Source organism: Saimiri boliviensis, chromosome 1 (assembly GCF_048565385.1).
Source record: "Saimiri boliviensis isolate mSaiBol1 chromosome 1, mSaiBol1.pri, whole genome shotgun sequence".
In the NCBI taxonomy this organism is placed as follows: domain Eukaryota; kingdom Metazoa; phylum Chordata; class Mammalia; order Primates; family Cebidae; genus Saimiri; species Saimiri boliviensis.
The window spans coordinates 97,184,444-97,208,805 of record NC_133449.1 but is presented as its reverse complement, the minus strand read 5'-3'; the positions used below and the strand labels follow the sequence as shown (position 1 = coordinate 97,208,805).

General features: G+C 41.6%; 1 protein-coding gene across 3 annotated transcripts in view; it reads left to right on the top strand.

Moving 5' to 3' along the window:
- The first annotated feature begins 565 nt into the window (after window positions 1–565).
- Window positions 566–24,362, top strand: part of SLC9A2 (solute carrier family 9 member A2) — a 99,124-nt gene continuing 75,327 nt past the window's right edge. For 2 of the 3 annotated variants that reach the window (XM_074400550.1, XM_074400543.1), the window contains exon 1: window positions 581–1,153. In XM_074400550.1, coding sequence (XP_074256651.1) covers window positions 865–1,153 — 289 coding nt within the window. In that variant the 5' untranslated portion in view covers window positions 581–864. Of the gene's footprint in view, window positions 1,154–24,362 lie in introns of all 3 variants that reach the window. The other variant, XM_003922791.3, reaches the window with a different exon arrangement.

Here is a 24,362-nt window from a genome sequence, read left to right as displayed (position 1 = left end):
GAAGGGAAACAAAACGAGGACTTTCTAAACTTTCGGTACGTCCAGAGAGCCCCATGCTGTGTCTTGGCCTCCGCAGCACCGGGCTGGGGTGACGGCACCGCTCCTCCACTCACCCGGGCTTCTCCTCCCGACCCCGAGCCTGTGGAGCCTCACGGCGCGCCCAGCGCACCCGGGTGTCCCCTTGCAGGAGCCTGCAGTGGGGAGGGGGAGGGAAGGGCGCGAGGCGTGGGTAGCGCCGGTCCCTTCACTGGGTGGACGCCCGACGCTGCCTCCGGGGCGGAGACAGCTCCGGCCACCATGAGCCCGGTGCCGCGATTCCACCCATAGTTCGCCGGCTCTGGGGGTGGCAGGTCTTGGCGCGCGGCGCCAGCGCGAAGGGAGCACAGCCATCGCCCCCGCCGTCACTGGGGCCTCGCGTCGCCCGCGGGCTCGGGCAGGTGCGCGGTGTACCGGCCGGGTCCCCTTGTCATCCTGCCCCGCGGCTTGGGCGCCGCGCCGGCCCCGCCCCGCCCCCGCCCCCGCCCCCGCCCGCGGGGCGCCCTGGGCAGGGCCTGCAGCTGCTGCAGGAGAGTTGCGGACGGGCATGGGCCGGCGGCGGAGGGCGGCTGAGGGCTGCTGAGGGTCAGCGCGGTGGCCTCTCTTCGCCCTGCACGTGCCCCGCCAGGCAGTGCGCCTGTTCGCAGCCAGGACCTAGCTCTCTGGTTGCAGAGACCGGGTTCCGTAGCGGCGGCGGGGGGCTCTCGCTGCCCTGTTCAGCACGGGGAGGGGCGGAGCGGGCGGCTCTACCCGGGCGCGATGCGCTGAGAGCGCGGAGTGCCAAGCGCCGGGCCGCTCGGCGGCACCCAGCGGCCCCCGGCAGCACCCATGGAACTACTGGGTGACGGGAGGAGCCTGCGGGCGCCGCCGCCTCAGCTGCTGCTGCTCCTGCTCCTGCAGGTGGCAGGGCCCGCGGGCGCCCTGGCGGAGACCTTGCTGGACGCGCCGAGGGCCATGGGCACCAGCTCCAGCCCGCCCAGTCCTGCGAGCGTGGTGGCTCCCGGAACGACACCGTTTGAGGAGAGCCGGCTGCCCGTGTTTACCCTGGATTACCCCCATGTGCAGATACCCTTCGAGATCACCCTGTGGATCCTGCTGGCCTCCCTGGCCAAGATTGGTGAGCGAGCTGGACTCGTGGGGAATGGGAGGGGGCTATCTCTGGGGGACACCTGGAGGGTGACTGGGTGGGCCAGCTGACCTTTAGATAGTGACCACCTCATCCTGGATTCAGGGCAGGGGCGACAGATAGAGCAGCTTCTTCTGATTGAAAAGGACTCTAGGAAGAACAGTTTCGCGTTTTGGTTCTTAAGTGAACATTGGTCTTGAAATGGCCCCAAAGTGTAAGTTCTACAAACTTAGCGATTACTGCTTTCTTCTGCTTCACGGAACGCCAAGTTTGTCAGCCCTCTGCTTGAGTTGAGTGAGACCTGTTTATTGACGTGTATGAGTTTCACCTGCAGGGAGAGAGGCACACAGCAACCCCGAAGCTATTCCTAATGTGGTTAAAGCGTTGAATGCTGCAGGAGAGAGGCGCCTTGGCAGTGACACAGACCCTGCCGCGCGCCGGACTAAAGAGGTGCATGGAAGGAGATCAAGGCACCTGAGTGCCTGCATCTGCAGCAGGGACTCCCTGTCTCCTCCCTCTTTTGGGCTGAGGCTGTCACTCTCCAGGACGCCAGTGAGGGGAGGCGCACATTTAAAAATAACTAACACTGGGCCCAGGACAGTGGCCCAACCTGTAATCCCAGCACTTGGGGATACCCAGGTGTGAGGATCCCTTGAGGCCGGGAGTTTGAGATGATCGTGGACAACATAGCAAGACCCCATAATACAAAAAGGAAAAAGAAAAAGTAGCCTGGTGTTGTGGTGCACGTCTGTATTCCCAGTTCCTTGGAGGTTGAGGCGTGAGCCTGAGGGAAGAGGATGCTTAAACTCCGGAGGTTGTGGTTGCAGTGAGCCATGAATGGCACCACTGCACATCAGCCTGGGCCACAGAGAGACACCTTGTCTCAGGAAAAAAAAAAAGTTACCCACTTTCACACCACCTTTAACTCTCATTTTGAAAGCAGAACCCTCAGAATGTATTTTCTCATCTTCATTAGCCATGCCACAGAAACTTTTATGTTATGAGCATGGTGCTTTATAATATTTTTACTTTATATTTTAATGACTTTAAAGAACAATCTTGAAATATATAGACTACTGTTATAATGATCCGAATAAGCTGTTAGGTCCAAAGACTGTATGCGTTATGTTCTATGTCTTTACCTGTGAGATGAGGCAGATTTCCAAAAAGAATGGCAAGATGCATTGCCTGCCATCTTCAGAGAGCTTATTGATGAGTGGAGAGAGGCGTACACACTATGTGATTATTGCCCAGGACGGTGCTAAGCAGGTGAACCTCAGAAAAAGATAGTATGCCATTGCAGGGAAGCAGAGAGCAGTTCCTTGTGTAGACCAAACATTTAAACTGGATTTCCCAGGAAGACCAGGATCTGGTCAGTTAGAGAGAAGAGGGAGCCACATTCCAGAGAGGAATGAACAAAGACAGAAATTGGGAGGGGAGTACAAAGGTAGAAGGGACGGTTTACAGGAGGGGGGAAGTTGTGGTAGGTAAACAGGAAGCAAATCTTCATGCCAGATAAAATTAATTAGATTCTATTCGCGGTGACTAAGAGAAATACATATTATTTAATGACTCTGCAGTCTGTAATTGCCTGGCTTTGACATGGTTCTACTAGTCAAGTGTCTTAATTCCATTCCACTGAGAAATAGTATGAGATGGGCCTCCCCATCTACCAAGCAGATACGCATATTTTTGTAAATTTACTGCCTCTCATAATAATAATAATAAACTCAGATGCCACAAGCCTGCCCTGTAGGGAGTGCCGGTATCAATACTCTACTTGGTAGAGGTGGAAACTTTGAGTGAGTTTGCACCCAGAAGCACGCAAAGTGGACAGCCAAAATGAATGACCTGTTCCTTGTCACCGTCTCTGAGCCTGGAGGCTCCATCACTGGAGGGCTGCTTCTGTGCCTGTTTCCATTACTGCTTCTCTGTTGTCATTTCTATTCCAACTCTCTCCTTTGTTTGCCACTCCTGATTATTTTAATCGGGTTAATTACAGTAATAACAGCCACTAGGAGGCACTTAAAGGCATTATCTCTAATTTTTACAATCACCATGCCGGGTAGGTGTTGATTTCTTGGTTTCATATCAGAGGAAACGAAGAAATGGGGTGATTAACTTGCTAGTAGGTGGTGAGCCAGAATTCCAGCCAGGTCTGTCTCATTTCTCACCTTCGTGTCTTTCCAGAAGGCTTGTTCTGTTGTGAGAATTAAATAAGAATGAGTTTCTAACATCCTTAGAACAAAGCTGGGCACACAGTAAGCACTCCTTCACTTCACCTATACCGTTTTCATTAGTAGCAGTGAGGGCAGCGGTAATAGTCAGAGTAGCCGTAGTAATCGTGCAGTTTTTGGCACTACAGCACCGTTTCCACTGTTTACTGTCCTGGGCTGCCTCCTGTCTCTCTTTACTTCTGTCTTGACCTCAGCCTTCTGCCAGTGTTCTTATTCTGTGGGCTGCCTTTCTGCACTTGCTCTCTTTCTGTCCTGTTCCATTCATTTTATTGAACCATCTCACTTCATTGTGTGATATTTTGTTAAAGGCATTCATGCTTGCTTGCATAAGAGTTTGCAGGTGTATTTGTCCCTCCACTAGCATTTTCTTAGCCCACATGTGATTGTTTTCCCTGGGCCCCCTCTGTTCTGGTTGCCAGTTTCTGCTTTCTCCTGCCTTGTGTTTGCTATGGGAATCATCACATATTGCACTTCCTGTCCTACCCCAAATTCTGAACATCTCTGGCTACTACTTTGTCTTTCCTATCTGCATCTGAGTGTCACAGAAATGATAAATTTCCACCCAGAGAGGGGTCTGAAGAGCCAAATGGAGACTACCATGGGTAGGGTGAAGGGTCTATTTCTCAGGACAGAAAGTGGAGTTTTTGAGTCCAATGCTGGTGTCTGGGGTCTTTTCTCTAGATTCTCCTGCATATTCCCCAGCATTGTCCTGAAGCTTCCCCTGTGTTCCTAGAGGAGCCAGGAAATGCTCAGAAATCCCCACCCCTCCTTTTTGCTCCCAGGGTTCTGAACTGTCTGGTTTTAAGCAAGACCATCCTGGTGCTGTGGGACACTTTTGTACCCCACTAGACAGTCACCTAGTCATTTCTCTTTCAACTTTTGCTCTGAAAAAGCTATTTTGGGGTGGCTTATATCACTAATGTTGCTCGTATTTGGGAATGAGGAGGAATTGAGCTGTGCAGGTGGATGTGAAACTGCGGGGTAATACAGGTGCTAATCCCTGCAAAATGCCATGGTTTCTATTTGGGACACTTTTATGCCATTTGTGTACCTGACCTTACCTAACTCAGAAAACATGGATGCACATTGCTGGTAATTAATCTAAACGTGGTTCAATTAACAGGCCGTCCAAAGTGGAGGCTCCAAATAACATTCGTAGAGGGGTTTATATAATGCCTGGTGGTGAATTCAGAATAGTTTTCTAATATAATATATATTATATTATATATTCTAAGCTAATACAATCTTAGAAATATAACAATCAGAAGTGAGAAAATGCATTTTTGGCCAAGTATTGAATGATTCAGTTTAACTCTTAATTGCTACATTTGATTATCAGGGAAAAATCAATTTCCTAATTACTCGGTCCAGAAAAAGTAGTTTTGTAGTTATAAAATTTACTAGAATGATGATGCTGATGATGGTGATCATGATAAAAATGATGATGAGTGTTTATGAAGTAGGTCAAAAAAATCTTTTTAAGCACAGCAAATTTAGTATACCTCGGAAAAGCTTTAAAAGTTTTGGCAAGAAATGTTTCCTCATTTGTTTTTTTACTTAGGTCCCCACACACGTGAACTCTTATTATTCTTTCACTTTGAATATTTATATTTTGAGCAACCGTGATTATTTTTACAGTTATAAATACACACATTGCTTGGTAAATCCTGTACGAAGGAATGGAGTTCTACAACCTGGAATAATGGGTAGCCAAAGAATTAAGATAATATTTTCTGGTGCGTTTTAAGATTGCCTCCTTGGATTTCTTAGCCCATAAAGTGACCCAGTGGGGTTTTTGCTAATTTGGGTGAACTTGGACATGGACTGTATTTCTTCTCAAGGTTCAAGGACAAAGAACTGAGTACCTTGCTGTCTAAAGTAACAGAGCTCCCTTCTTTGTCCTGGGGCTCCTCAAACATCCCTTCCCGTAACTTGAGGTCTTGTGAGCCCGCCCATTTGTATCTCCTTTCAAATGTCACTGGTCACTCTGCTCTTCTTATTTTCTCTGCCCCTAAGTTGGAGCAGGATGCAGAATTTTCCATCTCCCTCCATCCTGCTGTCATGAAATTAAATAAATTATATTCTTATAATTTTAAGGGAAAGATAGAAAGCAGTTTGGCTCATGAAGACATCTCCCCTAGGATCCAGGATATCCTGAAATTGAGATATGAAACCTAACAGTTTCATATCTCAATTTCAAACCTAACAGTTTCATATCTGTCTGAATTACGGAGATTTTGATCTCCGAAAACACTTATCCTTGCACTTAGTCTGTTTTTCTTTGTCCTCTGGTTTTCCTGGATATATTCATCAACTGGATGGTCAGTGGATGGAGCTCAGGGTCTTCACCTGCTATCTGAACCGCGTCTCACTTTGAACATACTTCTAAATTCTCAAGAGTTCTTGGTGGCAGGTACTGGTTCCTAGTAAAGCTAAAAGAGGAGCACTGATTCCTTTCCTTCTCAAAGCCTCCGTCTTCTCCCAGCGGGCTGCTCATACATTTTCTGTTCTCTGTCTGAAGGATGACTTCAAAGGCTTTCTCATCTTCTCTAAAAACCAATTAGGGTGTCTTCTAGAATTTCATCCCCACACTTTACCTCTGTTTTTGTTCCCTTTAAGATAATAGATATATTTTTATCACCAAATGAAAATGTTACATTGTACCAACTTCAGCAAAGATAACAATACTCAGCTTTCTTTCTTTCTTTTTCTTTTTCTTTTTTCTTTTTTTTTTTTTTTGAGACAGAGTTTCGCTCTTGTTACCCAGGCTGGAGTGCAATGGCGCGATCTCGGCTCACTGCAACCTCCGCCTCCTGGGTTCAGGCAATTCTCCTGCCTCAGCCTCCTGAGTAGCTGGGATTACAGGCACGTGCCACCATGCCCAGCTAGTTTTTTTTGTATTTTTAGTAGAGACGGGGTTTCACCATGTTGACCAGGATGGTCTCGATCTCTCGACCTCGTGATCCACCCGCCTCGGCCTCCCAAAGTGCTGGGATTACAGGCTTGAGCCACCGCGCCCGGCCCTCTACTCAGCTTTATTTCTTACAAAATTATTTCACCTGTTTTGAAGCCCTAAGATGTATACAATGAACTATTTGCATAAAACTGTTTGTTCCGGCCAGGTGTGGTAGCTCACAACTGTGATCTCAGCACTTTGTGGGGCTGAGGTGGGAGGATCACTTGAGGCCAGAAGTGAGACACAATCGCTTCAAAACTTTTTTTTTTTTTTTTTTAAGATCCAGGTTTGGTGGCCTGTGCTTTTAGTCTCAGTGACTCAAGAGATAGCAGAAGGATCACTTGAGCTCAGGAGTTCAAGGTTACAGTGACCTGTGATGATGCCACTGCACTCCAGTGTGGGTGGGCAACAGAGAGATAGAGACCCAGCCCTGTGTACAGTAGCAAAGACCTGGAACCAACCCAAATGCCCATCAATGATAGACTGGACAAAGGAAATGTGGTACATATACATCATGGAATACTATACAGCCATAAAAAATGATGAGTTCATGTCCTTTGTAGGGACTTGGATGAATCTGGAAGCCATCATTCTCAGCAAACTGACACAAGAACAGAAAACCAAACACAGCATGTTTTCACTCATAGGTGGGTGTTGAACAATGAGGACACGTGGACTCAGGGAGAGGAGCATCACACACTGGGGGCATTTGGGAGGATAGGAGAGGGACAGCAGGGTTGGGGAGGGTGGGGAGGGATAACATGGGGAGAAATGCTGGATATAGTATACACCTAAAGTAAAATATAAATAAACCAAACTGTTCCTTGGATGCTATAAAAACTCACCAGTAAAACCAAGTGAATTTGATGGGTTTGGTTTTGATGGTTTTGATAGATTTGATAGATTTTAACCAATGAGTCCATTGCTTGAATGTTTATAGTTCTATTTGGTTTATCTGTGTCTTCTGGGGTCAATTTTGGTAATTTGTATTTTTTACAAAATTTTTATTTTGAGTTTTTAAAACTTATTGGAAGGAAGTTACTTCTGATTTAAAAGGTCTCCATTTTACATGCATTTATGTTCTTTCTGTTTCTAATATTGTTTTTCTTTTCTTCTTCTTCTTTTTTTTTACCTTGATCAGGTATGCAGGAGTTTATCTGTTTGATACTTTATCAAAGAATTATCTTCTGGTTGGCTTCTAAGTTATCTGCTTCTGCTCTAACATTTATGATTTACTTACTTCTGCTTCCTTTGGGTTTATTTATTTAATTAATTATTGAATTGAAAACTTAATTCATTAATTGTTTAGTTTACTTATGTTCTATTAATATGTTAATTCCCACCTTAAAAGAGTAAGAAACACCAATATTTAAAAACATAATTGATATTATTTTTGGTAGTTTCTCTAAGTATTTTTATGAATCCCTGAGATCCCAAATTGACATGTGCTTATGCTAAAATGACATTAGTCTTATTAAAATAAACAAAAGTACTTCCGTAGATTACTTACTTATTGAAACTCCTAGTAAGCTATTTCCCCTAATCAATTTATCCAAAATACGGGTATTTGCTTCTTTTCATTTAATTCAAATCTATGACATACTGTATCCTTAAGATTCTGTCACAAACTAAACATATTCATAATGCTCAAAGTTTATGTAAATTCATCGTTTCATACAAATAATAACAATAAAGAGAATGATAAAGACAAAATATTTCAGGGAAATTATGCAAATGACATATCAGTTTCTGAATACATCGCATGATATCTTTACTGCGGTTAAGCAGGGGACCATGTGTGTTCTGAAAGGATTACTTAACACAGCATACCAGTGATAAAACTGGAATGATGACTGCTTTTCATGGATCTCATCTCAAGATGCTCTGAGTTCATAAAACCAGTTGGATCTTCATGGAGCCACAGGCATGCTTCACAAACTAAAACAGGATTATTCAATGAAACTCTTCTTCAAGATGAATTCTCATGATCCAAGTGGGTACATTTTGGAAGAATGGCAGTATATGTATTTAAGGCTAGAAATATACCCATTTTTCCTACTGTAGTTATACTGTGTCGTTTCGATATGCGGGGTTTTCACTGTCACTCAGCTCTCCGTATGTTAAAACCCCCTTGTGATATTTTATTCTAACTCAATAATTAGTTAGAATTTTACTTCTTAGTTAATGAATTTATGGAGATTTGGTTTTTTTGTTGTCATTGTTGGTTTTAGAGATAGCTTCTCATTATGTTGCCGTGGCTACTCTCAAACTCCTTAGCTCAAATGATTGTCCCGCTTCAGCCTTCCAAGTAGCTGTGACTGTAGGCGTGCACCACCATGCCCAGCAGCTTTTTGTTTTATTCGCATTTTATTGCACTTTGGTTAGATAGGTATAATACTGATTCAGTATTATAGTGTTGATTTTAGGTTGGATTTAGTGTTGATTGTGATGTCCTTTATGGCTTATTTTATGGACATTTAAAAAACTTTATTTTCCATTTATGCTTGAAAAAGAATGTGTATTCTCTATTGTGTACAGGATTTTATATACTTACATGTATGTGTATGCAGACACACAGAGACTACAAAAAATTTCTAATTTTGGTGTTAAAATCTTCAATAGCGTTACCAGTTTTTGACTACTTTATCAGTTCCTGGGGTACATTAAAATCACTTCTAAGATTGTAATGACAATTACTATTTGTAATTGTTTCAATTTTTGCTTTGTTTTGATGCTATGTTATTACATACTCATTCAATATTGTTACATCTTCAGAGTGAGTTCTTCCTTTAATTATTAAGTTTTTAACTTTCTTGTTTCCAGTACTTGTGGCTCAAAGTGTATTTTTTTCAGGTAAAACGATTACCATTTAAAAGAAAGCTAGACTTTGCACATATGCTTTTTTCCATATCTGTTTTTTAGATCTGCATTTTCCAGATTCATATTTTTATACCTTTACTATCAAATGAGTTGTGTCATTTTCATTTTGATATGCCTCATTAAACCACATATATCTGGATTTTGCATCTTTAATTAAACATCTTAAATCACTGTAGTTTAAAAAGGGAAATGTATTTACACTTACTGGGAATAATGATATGTTTTGACTTATTTTACTCTCTGTTTACTTTGCTTTTACTTGGTGTCCTAATCTTTCTTTCTTACCATGTTTTGGCTTGATTGATTTCTCTTATTTGTTTTTTATACATAATTATATATTCTATTTCTATTCTTTTTAAGGTTACTATTCAGTTTTAGTGTGATTATCTGATTTAACGGGAGTCAACCAGACTACCATGGCTCACGTCTCAGATACACATTCCTACATATTTTGTAGTTGTGTGATTTTGAGTGTATAACTTAAACCCTTGGGGCTCAGTACCCCAGGCAGTAAAGTGAGGACAATAAAAGTACCAATGTCATACATAGGCTGCTGTGTGAAGTAAGTTAGCTAATACAGGTAAAGTGTTAAAATAATTTTATGGAGCATAATGGTTTAAAATAGGTTCCTAGAGCATAAAAGTATTTGCTATTTTTATTATCTTCTTCCTAATACTTGAACTTTTAAAAATTCTAACTGCCTGTTTCAGAATTATAATATTTTGCCATAATTCATATTTGGATTGTATTTAACTTTCTCCAAATTAGTTTTTACTTTGTATAAGAAGTAGTTATATAGATTTGCAAACATGTTTTCCAGTTTTTCTTTATTTTTTATCTCTTTCTGCCTTGCGGATTGTTTTTTGTTTTTGTTTGTTTTTACTGACGTATATTCTTTAGTGGATACTTCAGGGAAGGCTTAGTCTTGTATAAAAACAGATTTATTTTGATTATACTCTTAAAGGGTAATATAACCAAGTGTAGGATTTGGTGTTATCGTCACTTGTCACGTGGAATATATTACCTCTATACTTTTTGTCCTCTTTTGTTGGCAGGTAGAATTATGTTGTTACACTGCCTTTTGATATTAATTTGACTGATATCTCTGGTTTCATTTAACTTTTTAAAATTGTTTCTGATATTCTGCTATTTTCTCAATGTGTCTAAGTGTAGATTTACTTTCTTTTTCTTGCTCAGCACTTGTTCTACTTCCATGCTTCTCAACTGCTGTTTCTTGTTTTTCGTCTCTTCATTGCAGTTGCATTTCTTGGTGATTTTATCTTATCTTTTTTCCAGCTTACCGTATTTTACTGTCAGTGCATTTCCAATCTGTGGTTAACCTACTCACTGGATGTTTAGTTTTAATTATATTTTCATTTAAGCATGTTCAAGTCTATCTGTGTTTGGTTCGTGCTGTTATATTACTTAATTATAGTAATTAGTGGTTTTATTCCTCTCTTTTTTTGCATTTTAGGTTTTTGGGTACATGTGAAGAACATGCAAGATTGTTGCACAGATACACTTGTGGCAGTGTTATTTGCTGCCTTCTTCCCCATCACCTATATCTGGCATTTCTCCTCGTGCTATCTCTCCCCAATGCCCCACCTCCCACTGTCCCTTCCCTATTTCCCCCCAACAGACCCCAGTGTGTGATGCTCCCTTCCCTGTGTCCATGTGTTCTCATTGTTCAGCACCCGTCTATGAGTGAGAACATGTGGTGTTTGATTTTCTGCTCCTGTGTTAGTTTGCTGAGAATGATGGTCTCCAGGTTCATCCATGTCCGTACAAAGGACACGAACTCATCATTTTTGATGGCTGCATAGTATTCCATGGTGTATATGTGCCACATTTTCCCTGTCCAATCTATCGTCGATGGGCATTTGGGTTGGTTCCAGGTCTTTGCTATTGCAAACAGTGCTGCAATGAATATTTGTGTGCAAGTGTCCTTATATTAGAACGATTTAAATCCTTTGGATACATACCCAGTAATGGGATCTAGAAATAGAAATTCCATTTGACCCAGTATTCCTCTTTTTATTCCTTTATTTCTTTAAACTACATTCATTTTATAGTCTTGGATTGTTCTGTTATTTCTAGTACTTGGGGTGCTAATTCTTATATTTATCCATTCACTGATTTTCTCTTTTCAATATTTATGTAGATTGTGGTTTTAATTATGAGCTTAATTCAGCAGGGGATGTTTATTTGGTAAATGTGTTTTCTTTAAGTTGTAAAATGTTTTCACAAAATGGTTTGGAGTGTGCTTCTTGCTGGGACCTAGGGTTTCAATGATTCATTTTTACTGTTTGTTTCTTAGCTTGGTTTTCCTACGTGATTCAAGTACTGTAGATACTGACTTAATACCTGTATGTGGTATAGACCTGGAATTTTATACTTCCTGGGTGAATTTCCCCCTGGCTCAAAGCCATAAGGAATTGACACATTTCTTTTCCTTACTTTTTTTCCTTGGCTAAAAGCATCTTTTTTTTTTCTAGTATTTAATTATTTAGGACAATGTAGCTCTAGGAAACTCAGGAATTTATTCAAGTGGTCTTTCTTTAGTGGTCTGAAGTCAAATTTCCCATCCTCGTGTAGGTGTTAAAATGTCAGATCCTGGCACGTAGGTCATGCATCTATGTCAGGAATAACCCTGGTTCACTGTGACTTCAAATCCTACTGACATATCTCATTTTGATTTTCTTATTTCTTTCCTCCTAGACCTTTTCCTTTATTTTGAACTTGGTTAGATATTAATATCTTACGTAGTAGTAATGAGGAGACACCATTTGTGTCCGAATTGTAGGATATCTCTGACATTTTACACAGTATGTTTTAAGGATATACTTTCTATAGAATGTTTAAAGCTCATGGTTATGTTATCATAATGGCTTCTCTTTAATGTAAGGTAAAAATAATGTGTACTTTCCTAGTTTTCAATAGGAAGATGTGGGGCTGGAACTGTACTGCTTCTGCTTTATTTTGTGTATTTTCATGCTTGTGTAGAAGAGGAATAGCTTAGCAGTTGACCAAGTGTTCAACCTAAGTTTTGGGAAAGATCCCCCCAGATTAGAGGTAGGAAGACCCTGTCCTAATTCTACTTCTGACATTAACTTGGTTTTATGACCCTGACATGTATTCATGTACTTGGTTCTTCCATTTAATTAATGAAAGTGGGGATATATGTATCTGTCCTATCTGTTTAATATTTCCATCAGGATAATATAAGATTGTCTGCAGGGGAGGACATCATTTATAACAAAGCTGTTACTTTTACAGCAAAAGAGACTTAAGCCAAGAGAAGCATGTGTTTATTACATCAAAGTGATGTGTGGACCTGGGCGTATTGTCATTATAAATGATACATGCACAATTATAGCTTATTCTCTTGCAATTATGTCTTTTAAATATATGAGTCATAATTGATGCACTTTCTGCAACAGTCCTGTGCATTGTTTATCACTGTACATGGGCTTTGTCATCTTGATTTGTCAAATTCATCCCTTGTTTGAAGACAACTTGTATTCCTCTTTCTCTCTAATAATTCCAGTGGGTAGGGCAGGGGAATTCCACCAAAAGATCTTTGTATGACTGTAACAAGCATACTTTCCAGGTGACTTTCACTTTATTAGTTTGTGTTGGCACACAAAGGCTCACATGGAAAAGACACAAAAGAAAAATCAAACTCATAATACATTTAGAAATTTCACTTAAAAATGAATCAGATTACACCTGTCTGCTCTGTCTGGGAAGCACTCTAAAGAAGTATAAAGGTTTTACTATCCATAGAAAGTTCTTTAGAAAATCACATGGCAGTGAAATGACCCCATAGCCATATTTTTGTGACCCTGCCTCTGGTTGCTTTTCCTAGTTCCTGGGTCTGTTTCCTGGGGACCCACTGGCTGGGAAACCTGAGCAGTGTAATGCAACCAGTGGTGCATTTTCTTGTAGCACAGAAGGGTGGAGGTGGGTGAGACTCGGTAATCCCTCTATCACGGTTTCTTTAATAAAATAATAATAGCTAACGAGGACAGAACACTAGTCTCTGCTAGGTATTTGAGCCAAGTGCTTTACATTCATTGTTTTATTTAATCCTCCTGGTAATTATGGGAGGTAGGCACCATTATTATTCCCAGTTTTAAAAAATAGATGAGGATAAGAGTTTAGGGAGCTTAGGTAACTTGTCCAAGGTGTCAGCTATCAAGTGGCAGAGATGGGGCAACAGCTTGTTCTTTATCACTTGGGTGTGTCTGGCTCGGCCCCCTACCTCTCACGGGAAAGAATATTGAAGTACCATACTTCCGGTGTGGTCTCCCACACTTTACCCACTCTTCACCTGGAGCCAGAGGCCTGCATTTGAGTCTCATGCTTGACTGGTAGGTCTCATTACGACAGTCTCAGATTACCGTTGTAAAATCACACAATAATAATAGCTGGCCTCCTTCCTGTGATTTTGTGAGGACCAACCGAAGTAATACATGGAGAAAGTCCATTCCGACCCCAAAGTTAGGATTGATATGACCTCACAACAACTCTGAACTGGGTAGGGACAAAAAGAGCTAAGGAAAAGGTCACGGTGGAACTCAGACGTACCAGAGCCGGACCATGAGTCTAGAACTTCAGAATCTTGACCTGGTCTTTTCCATTCATCCATGACGCACAGAATACAGAATTTTAATGGTTTTGAGATACATATTTAACACATTAAGTATTCATAGGTTAAGGAAAGGTTCAAGCCATGTAACTTAAGCTATCATGTAGATTTTAATAAATTCAACCACAGCAGATTTACAGGAGAAAAGACGTTAAATACATTTCATTGTTACACACAAACACACATGCATTACACATACAAACAGGCACATATATAGAGAGATGCACACATAAATGACACTCATTAGAATGTGTGCTCAGTGAGGGAAAGGACTTTGTGTTTGATTCGTCATCTGGAACAATACCTGGGACATAGTACAAACTCAATAAATAATTACTGAGCAAATGAGTAACTCAATAACATTTACAGAAACTCTTTTTCACCATACTTTAATGATGTAATTAAAGTTATCACACTCCCTGGTTGTCCACGATATTTATGGTTTACATTTGTTACCAATGTCCCATCACATATATTATTATTGTGTCATTTCACTCTCAAATATTCTCATTTGGATGTTAATTTGATCATTCTTTTATAGTACATATACTATTATTGGATATACTTTTAATGGTATCTTAAGCTCTGCTGTCCAAAATCCCAGCCCTGTTACTTACTAGCTGTGGATCTGGGTGAGTCAACTAACTTCTCTAACCTCTGTTATTTCATCAGTAAAATGAGCTCATAGTAGGAGCTTCTTCATCAGGTTGTTGTGAGGATACAGTTAGCACATTTACAGAACTTACTACTTTAGAGACCTTGGAAATCTGGATAGCTGTTTCTTTTTCCCCAACGTATAATAGTATTATACTATGAATATCTATTGTGTCCATTTTCTCCATAGCAAGTTGTCAGATGTCCTGATCTGCCGTTGGTGTTATGAATAGGTTTCTTTCTAAATCATACACATGTTAACATCTAAAATATGCTGCATAAGCTTAAAAAAATCATTTTTTTCTGCTTTTGCTAAGTTAGTTTGCAGTGGAAAAGAAAGGCAATGCACACCTTTTTTTTTAAAATCCCAGGTTCTTGTCTTGGAAAATGAAAGGTGGGCAGCCAGGCATAATTGGTGGAGGGTACAAGAAAGACCAGGCATGCAGGACTCACAGTCAGCTGAGACTCCCTGTAGTAGTAGGCTCTCTTGTTGACCCTCCTCCAGACACTTTCTGGAAAGCCCGGAGCTTCTGGGTCTCCTCTGTATCATCAGGGTCCACAGACGCATCGGCTCACACATTTGGAATAAGCACGTTGTGCGGTAGTTGCTTCCCTAGGCCCTTTGTGCTTTTTGTACAAAGAGTGTTTCTTTCAGAATCTAGAAGGGAAAGAATGTTAAAGCAAAGTGCTGCCTAAAGTAATTATTGCTATTTTAGAAATGTCAACCCCCGCTTTTCATTACCAGTATTCTAAGGCAGAATCATGCATCGGTTGACTGTACATTTTTCTTACGGAACACTGGAATGGTGAGGAGAAATGATACTGAGAAATCGAGGCCTCTTCTTTTCTATCTGATTGAAAGTCTTGGTGTTTAGGGTTGGGAAGGATACATTGTCAGCGTCAACACGCCTGGTCTGCTTACTTAGGAGAATAGCAGCATTCTTTGTGTGTTCGCTCGTGAAGTTTCTGTATGAGTATGAAACACGCTGACTGCGGCTCGAAGAGCTTTAAAGGGAAATAAGAATATGTGTGCACATGTGTGCGGTGGCCCCAGTTTCTCTGTGTCCTGTTGCCCAGGTTTTGCCTTCCTCTGAGCTGTTTGTCACTCTCTGACATATGATTATTCATGTGTGAGTTAGCTGTTCAGTCGCTATTCATCCCTCTTCAAGAGAGGCTCCAAGGACATGGGCATCTTTTTAAAAATGTTATGGTTTACGATTTATATAGTTAAAACCAAATAACACTGTTTTGTACTTTCTTTTTTTTTAAAAAAAAATCTTTTTCTTTTTATTTGGTCTTGTTTCAGTTTTCTGTTTTGAAGCCACTAAAACCAGGGAGCTGCTACTGTTCCTAAATCTTGGAGCAAAAATGAGTATAATTGACAAGATTCTAGTCCTCTGTTTTCTCACTGAATGTGTTAGTAGGTTTGACCATTGTTTTAATGGAATGTAACAATTCTGATGACTGTGGAAAGATACGGAACTGTAAGAATCTCCATGTATGCTTAAAATGCACATCCCAATACTCATCGAAATCCCTTTGATCTTTGCAACCATAGCAAATGGGAAGGCACCTGGCTATACAAAGACCATCAACTTGGTAAGAGAAGTCAGGGAGGAGGCAAGCAAATGAAAAGGATAGGGTTCTAGCAAGCTTGGAAAACGGAGCTATTTACCAAATGGGGTAGTTTCTTAGTTTAGCCTGAGCCAACAGTGTGCAAATATTTCCCTGCCATACAAATAACTGGTGACTCCAGTTAAACGTTAGCAACCATTTAATTGAAAAATGAAATTAGGTAGAAATTACTGGCAATTGTGGGTTCCTTCACTATAATTTCATCTATTTTTTTGAGCAAGTGGTAAATTTGTTTAGAAGGCAAACTCTTGAAGGAAAAGGAACCAGAAAACAGAAAATATGGTTCCCATACAAGGCAATTGGGGGGTGGGGTAGAGTCCCTGGAAAACCTTATATGGCTTAATGATAGCAGTGTGCAAACAGCAAAGTCAAAATTGGCATAAATCATTTACTAACACAGGGGTTGAGAGAATGATAAATCCTGAGATTTAATACCTAGCCCAGGGCAGTAGAATAAAAATTGCTTTCAACTGTTGGCTGGCATGGAAAGTTTTGAATCTAGGTAAACCACAGTCTTTATCGCCACTGGCCTGCCTTAGTGGCCCCTCCCTCAGTTTAACTAAACTATGCACAGGATCTGTTCACAAATAGTCAATAGAACTTGTCAACTCCCTGGACTCTGTAATTCCTCCTAAACAATGCCTAGGCACTGGCAAGTTTTACCTTCAGAATAATCCCTTCAAAATGAATCCTTTCTTGGTCAAACCCCGTCATTAGATTGTGTTTCTAAAATCTGAGGGTTGGGGGAAAGGAAGAAAAGAAAAAGTGGAGGGCCTCAAGCCTTGAGGAGATGAAAAAGTTAAAGATGTTTGCAATTGCAGAAGTTCCGCTGAGTCTGTTTCATAGCTGTGAGACCTAAACCTGCAGTCCTAACAGACTGAGAGCAAGCTCTGTGACCACTTCACGTGCTGTTCTTCACAGGAAACTTGAGTCCCAGAACTTTCTAAATAAGAATACCTCATGTGTCCAAGGGCAGCTCTCAGTATTTAATAGCAAGGATCTTGTTTCCCACCTGGCTGTATTAGAAATTCCCTTGCCCTCTGTAGAGTCCTTTTCTTGGCTTAGGGAGACACACGTTTCACACCCAGATAGAATACATGCTGAAATACTTTGAAAACTGGCCAGTGCCATCGTTATTATTTCCTGGGGCAGAGGTGGCAGTGCCAGCACAACCGAGCCAGTGATCATTTCCGAGCTGTCCGGTGGTGTGCGTTAAGGAAAGGATATAAGGCAGGCAGTGAGGTGGCCAGGGCATGAGTCGAATCTTGTGCCCAAACCTGGCTTGGGTATCAGGGTAGGATTCAGCTGCCTCCAGTAAAAGAGAGAATCCCAGGGTGCCAGAGCTACCCCCATTCCCCATAACGTCTCCCAGCCTGCAGAGATAAACTTTATCAACTCTGTGCTCTCTTGAACCCACCAGAGATCTCACCCCATTGACAGAATCCAACTGCAGCACCCCAGCCGGGACAGGGAAGCACCTCTGGTCCCTGAGGAGCTGGCCCCTCACTCATCTGCTTAACGGATGAGAAACCTGTCACTTAATTCATGGAATCTCTGCCTAAGTTGTGTTTGTTCTCATTGCTGTGGTTGAGACTAGAAGGTAGGAGTCTGAGAAGACTTGTTCCGCCTTAATCTCCATTGCAGTGTGAGTAGTGTCTGATGCCTGTCTTTGGTGCTTGAGGTCTAGACACATAGCTATCAGTGTGGGCCCTATCGGTGCCACTGCATTCCCTGAGAGATGGGAGGGGTGGGATATTAGGGGAGCAAGCTGGACAGCTAGCTCTTGTCTTACCCAACCTCCATCTGATGGCCACTTTGCAGAAATTGGCATAAGGTGGGTGGAAAAAAAAAAACAGTTTTGCTGATTTTCCAAGATAACTTGGACCGAAGAATTTATATGTGGATCCTCTGAGTTTCTCAATAAGAGCTCAATATTTGAACCCACCAGATAGGCGGAAGAAAAGATCCATTCAGGCCATGGTGGCTCATGGCCTGCCTCACAAACTCTGCTTCAGACTTTTTCATGTTACATGAAATTTTGCTTCTTGTATTTATACCTGAGTATATATTAAAGGGCTGAGCTGATTGTGTGGGACACTTTGGCACTCAGGATAAGTTGGCATATGTTTTATATAGTCAAGTTAACACTGATCAAAATGAGTACTATTCTCAGAAATTGATCATGTTACAAAAAGAGAAATAAATGGAAATGGCTGACATGCTCTGACCACTGACAAATGTGAGAAGGTCATATGGAATATCTAAGGGAAAAGGGTTCATGTTCCCTCCTTGAATAGGAAGCACAAGCCAAAGAGAAGCTGAGCTGGAATTGCACTAAGGAGACACTGTGTTAAGTCACACAATGAGTTCATCATCTATGAAAGGTAAACTCTATGGGTACATCAGTGATGGTCCTGACAATTACTGATATCTTGAATGAAAGTGTTCCTTACGCTCACTAAAGAGAGACACTTTCCACTGCTTCTTGGCCTTTTGATCAAGTGCGGAGAGGCACTTTCCTTTAAAAATGTGTCTGTGAGTCTAGGCACAGTGGCTTATGTCTGTAATCCCAACGCTTTGGGTGGCCAAGGCAGGAGAATTGCTTGAGGCCAGGAGTTCGAGAAAAGGTATCTGTGAGTAAAATTAATGAATTTAACAGTCTTAAAAGAAAATAAAAACTTTGAAAATGATTTTGTGCTCTTTTTCACTGAGTTACTTCAAATAAATCCAGGAGCGATGACTCATGCCCGTAATCCCAGCACTTTGGGAGGCTGAGGTGGGAGGATCCCTTGAGAGCAGGAGTTTGTGACCAGCATGGTCAACATAGGGAGACCTTGTCTACACGAAAAAAAAAAAAAATTAAAAATTCAGCCAGGTGTGGTGGTGTGCACCTGTAATCCTACATACTCAGGAGGCTGAGGCAAGAGGATTTCTTGGGCACAGGAGCTGGAGGCTGCAGTGAGTTATGATTGCACTACTGCACTCCAACCTGGGTGACAGAATGAAACCCTGTCTAAAAGAATAGAAACCCACAGAAGAACTGACGTAATAAACATACATGCTGTGGTAGATTATAATATCATGTTACTAGGGTATCATTCACACAACCATTTTCCTAGTCTTTGACATTTTGCTATGAGTGTGCTGCCAAAAAAGTCTGTTGTTTCACTTCTTAGTTTTGAACAGCCCATGCTTTGCACATTCTATATCATCATTTGTAGAGTTGCCTTTTTAAGGTCTGGTTCAGATTCTGTATCAGGGAATCAGTCAGAATTTGAGATTACACTGCGTGGAGACCATGCCTACCATTTAGCAGCGTGATCCCTTCTTCCATTTGGTTTAGCAGTGCTTATGCAGTCGTGGAAATATTTTTAAGTGTATAATTCAGTGGCATTCGGTACATTCACAGTGTTTTGCAACCATCACCAGCATCCATCTTCATGACATTTTCATCCTCCCAAACTGAAAATCTGTGCCTATTAAACACTCACTCCCCGTCGCCTCCTCCCTCGAGCCCCTGGTAAACTCCATCTGCTTTCTGCCTCTGTGAATTGGTCCATTGTAGGTACCTCATGTAAGTAGAATTATACAGTATTTGTTCTTCTGTGTCAGGCGAAAGTGAGCATTTTAAGGAAGAACAATATAGCTCTTATAACTTTAATGAAATTGAGACAAAGGTAGAGATGACCAGTAGTAATAAAAGTATAAACCTTCAGTGCAATCAGATATAAACTAGTGGGTTGTTCATTTTTCTTGGGAAATAAAATAACAAAATTAAAGATTAGAGAAAACAGAAAAGTTGGAACTAGGATTGTGAGTCATGTGAGATAAAAGGTGAAACACAAACTCTGTAACTTTCTGGCACTGGAGTTTCCAGTTATAACATGCACATCTGCTGATTTTCACTGATCTGTCTCCTGAAGCTTAGTGTATAATCCCTAAAGAAACTAGTGAGCCCAGAGGACTGGTTAAGAGCCTTTTTCTTTGTTGCCAATTTTGTCCACCTATGCTAGGAAAACCTTGCATTTCTCTGCTGTCTGTCAACACTTCTCATACCAAATGTATGGGTTTTTCCCTCACACCAACAGCCACTTCTCCAACTCTCCAGACAGCAGCCTGGTATCCTCAAATTCAGTTCTATTCTGACCCTTACTACCTGGAGTTGAGACAGAACCCACAGTTAAGGGCTAAGTCTCACAAAACTGCCTGTGATTCAGATGACCATCAAAAGTCCTGGGCCTCAAAAGTATGGACTTTTGACTAGCTTGCTATAAACTGGGGAGTCCCGTGACCTGCTCGGATTTGATAGTTTGCTCTAATGGCTCACAGAACTCAGGGTGACACTGGTTTATTCGTTGTTATGAAGAATACAGATGAGCAGCCAAGTGAAGAGGTGCACAGGGCAGGTATGGGGAGGGTCCAAGCTTCCGTGCCCTCTCAACATGCAGCACCCTCCCGGCACCACCACATGCTCACCAGCACAGAAGCTCTCAACCTCATCACTTAGGTTCTTTATAGAAGGTCCATTAAATAGGTGATATAACTCAACCCCCTGCCCTTTTCCACTCCCCAGAATTTGGGTGGTGGAGTTGGAAGTCCCAACCCTCTAATCCTGCCTTGGTCTTTCTGGCAACCAGCCAGCCCCCATCTTAAAGCTATCTAGGGACCCCAGTCATCAGTCACCTCATTAGCATACACTTATCACTCCAGGGATTCTGCAAGTCTTGGGAGCTCTTATGTCTCTACAACCAGACACCAAGACTGAATATTATAACAGATGCTCTTATCACCCTTACTGCTCAGATTACATGGCTTTTAGGAGTCCTGTGCCAGGAACTGGGGGCAGAGACCAAATATATACTTCTTGCTCTGTCACAACTTACTACATACTGTATGAGACAATGGCAGTACCAAAGTGAATAAAACCCCAGTCCTGTGACTGTGTGCTCTAGTGGGTGCAACAGACTCTCGGATGAATTTGTGAACTCAGGGTGGTGGACACTTTGTCAGGGGTGTCCACAGGGTCACAGAAGAGAGAGAGCTGCAAAGAGCTCTTGCACAGTCCTCCCCAAATGCTCTGTAAATGTCTCAAATGAAAAGCATAGGTCTTTCTTCACCTCCTTTCCATATTGGGTGTTACTTCCCATGGCCTTATGGTAAATCCAAATTGTGGATGACAGGTTCCAGGACACGTCACTGTTTTCCTCTTTTTGGGTTTCATGCAGTGTCTCTTGTGGGCTACACTTTCTGCCCACTCTAGTGAGTTTTCCATGTGCTGTTCTACTTGAGAAAACCTTCACACCCTTCTTGGTTTTGAGAATTGCAAATCCTGTTCACTTCTCAGGTGAAAAATGGTTTCCTTAAAAAGCCCCTCCCTCACAGGAAAGACAAGATCAGAGGCCTGCCCATGTAATTGTGTTGAAACTTACACTTCCTGCTCCATAATAAACATACTCTGTGTAATCACCTGCTTGACATACTTCTTCCCTGTAAACTGTAAACTCCATGAGGACAGAAGTCTTGTCTGTCTAAGATATTGCTGTGTCCTTAGTGCCTGACACACTTCCTGATGGTGAGTGCTTAGAAATACTTGTGAGTTAATGAATAAAAGGATAAGTAATCACCTAAGTTATTTATCAATTTCTAAGAAGGAAGAATTCTTGTAATAATTTTCCCATAATGTACGTGGTTTCCACCTAATGATTTACAGGCTGTGCAATCATTTCTTCAACTTGCTGTCTCTAGCAAGTTGAAGAAGTTTCAAAGATGAGTTGGTTACCTTTCTGTTAAAATTTTGCATTTAGAATCAATCAGACTTTTTTGAAGATGATTGACAAGCTGAGGAAGTTCCTTTCTATTCCTAGTTTGCTGAGAATTTTAATCATGAATCGATGTTGAATTTTGTCACATACTTTTTCTGCGTCAGTTGATATAATCATGTGGTTTTTCTTCTTTAGCTTTTTGATATGATGGATTACACTGGTTAATTTTTGAATATTGCACCAGCCTTGCATCCCTGTATTAAACCTCTCTTGGTCCTGGTGCACAATTCTTTTTATATATTACTGAATTATTTGCTGATTTTTTGCATCTATACTCCTTGCTAAAGGATATTTGTCTGTTTTATTTTTTTATTATTATTTTTTTGTACTGCCCTTGTCTAGTTTGGTATCTGTTAGGGCAATATTAGCTTCATAAAACAAATTGAGAAATATTCCCTTTTTTTCTATTTTTTGGAAGAAGTTGTATAGAATTGCTTTTATTTTGTAGAATTCACTAGAGGAACTATATGAAGCTGGAGATTTTGGGGGAAAGCGTTTTAAAATTACAATCTCAAGTTTAACTGGTTTTGCTAGTTGTAGGGCTATTCAATTATTTTCTTCATATTGGTTGAGTTGTTGCAGTTGACATTTTGTGAGGAACTGGTTCATTTCAGCTAAGATGTCACATGTGTGTATGGTTGTTCAAATATTCCTTATAAACTTTTTGATTTCCACAGCGTCTGTAGTAATACCTTTGCTTCATTCATAAACTGATAATCTGTGGTTTCTCTCTTTTTGTTAGTTAGGGATCAAAAGTGGGTTGCTTTGTGGCTGGACGATGGTGACGTCCATGTTCTCTGCATTCTTTACATTGTCTTTGATGGCTCCATAGGGAAGGGAGTGCTCATTATCACCCAGCAGAAAAGAAAGTCCCTCTTCTGCCCTTTTCCTTCTCTGACATCACCCCAATAGGGAAGCCAGGATATTCCTTACACTCTGGTGAGGATGGAGTCTAAACACCCTATTCAGACTTTTGCTACAGTTGGGGCCACAGCTTCTTCTGTGGTGTTTGGCTGGAAAGGAGCAGTTATTGTCAAAAACGTCTGTGCTTTGCGAGGCTGACTCTTCCCTCTTCTCTTGTCTAGATAAAGCAGGCTGTTGTTGGGGCTTTTGTTGCCTGTGTCCATTGGCATTTCTGGGTTGCTGACTTCTTCAGCACCAAGTATGAGATACGAGAGGCGAAAAGAAGACCCAGAGAACTGAATGTTCTGGGGGTCTCTGGTCAGTATTTCTTTTGCTCTCTATCTTTCAGAGTTACAGCTGTTTTACATGTAATATCTAGGCTCTTTAGGTGTACAGAGTGGAATAGAGAAAAATGCATCTATTCCATCTTCCCAGAAACAGAAATCTGTTCTTTTTTTTTCTTCATTTTTTCCTTTATTTGTTCTTGTTGTTAAAGTGTTGGGGGTCGTACTATGTTTCTCTGGCTGGAGTGCAGTGATTATTCACAGGCGTGATCACACTACTGGTCAGCATGGGAGTTTTGACCTGTTGTATCTTTCACATTTTCATTTTTTTTACCTTTTTCTTTTTCTTTTTTTTTTTTTTTTGCACAGAAATTTAAAAACATGAATTGAAGTATACCTGTCTCCTATCTTAATGGCCATTATTTTTGTCACTGATTGTATCACTTCTTACCCTTAGTAAGATAAATGATTACAGCAAAGAATTACTTTCTGTTGAAGATGGCCAAATAGGATCTCAGCAAGACCAATGCAGAAGTCAGGTGATTTCTGCATTTCCAACTGAGGCACCAAGTTCATCTCATTGGTACTGGTTAGACAGTGGGTGCAGGTGACAGAGGGCAAGCAAAAGCAGGGTGGGGTGTTGCCTCACCCAGGAAGTGCAAAGGGCTAGGGAACTCCCTCCTCTAGCCAAGAGAAGTCATGAGGGACTGTGCCGTTTAGAGACTGTGCTATCTGGCCCAGGTACTATGCCTTTTCCATGGTTCTTGCAACCAACAGACCAGGAGATTTCCTCATGTATCTAGACCACCAGGACACTGGGTTTCAAACACAAAACTGGGCAGCTGTTTGAGTAGACACTGAGCTAGCTGCAGTTTCTTTTTTTATACCCCAGTGGCACTTGAACCCCAGTGAGACAGAATGTTTTACTCCCCTGGAAAGGGGGCTGAAGTCAGGGAGCCAAGCGGTCTTGCCCAGTGGGTTCCACTCCCACAGAGCCCAGCAAACTAAGAACCCCTGGCTTGAAATTCTTGCTACCAGCACAGCAGTCTGAAGTGGACCTGGGATGCATGAGCTTGGTGGAGGGAGGGGTGCCCACCATTACTGAGGCTTGAGTAGGTGGTTTTCCCTTACAATGTTAACTCTGACTGTGCAGAATTCACCACAGTATGGCAAAGCAT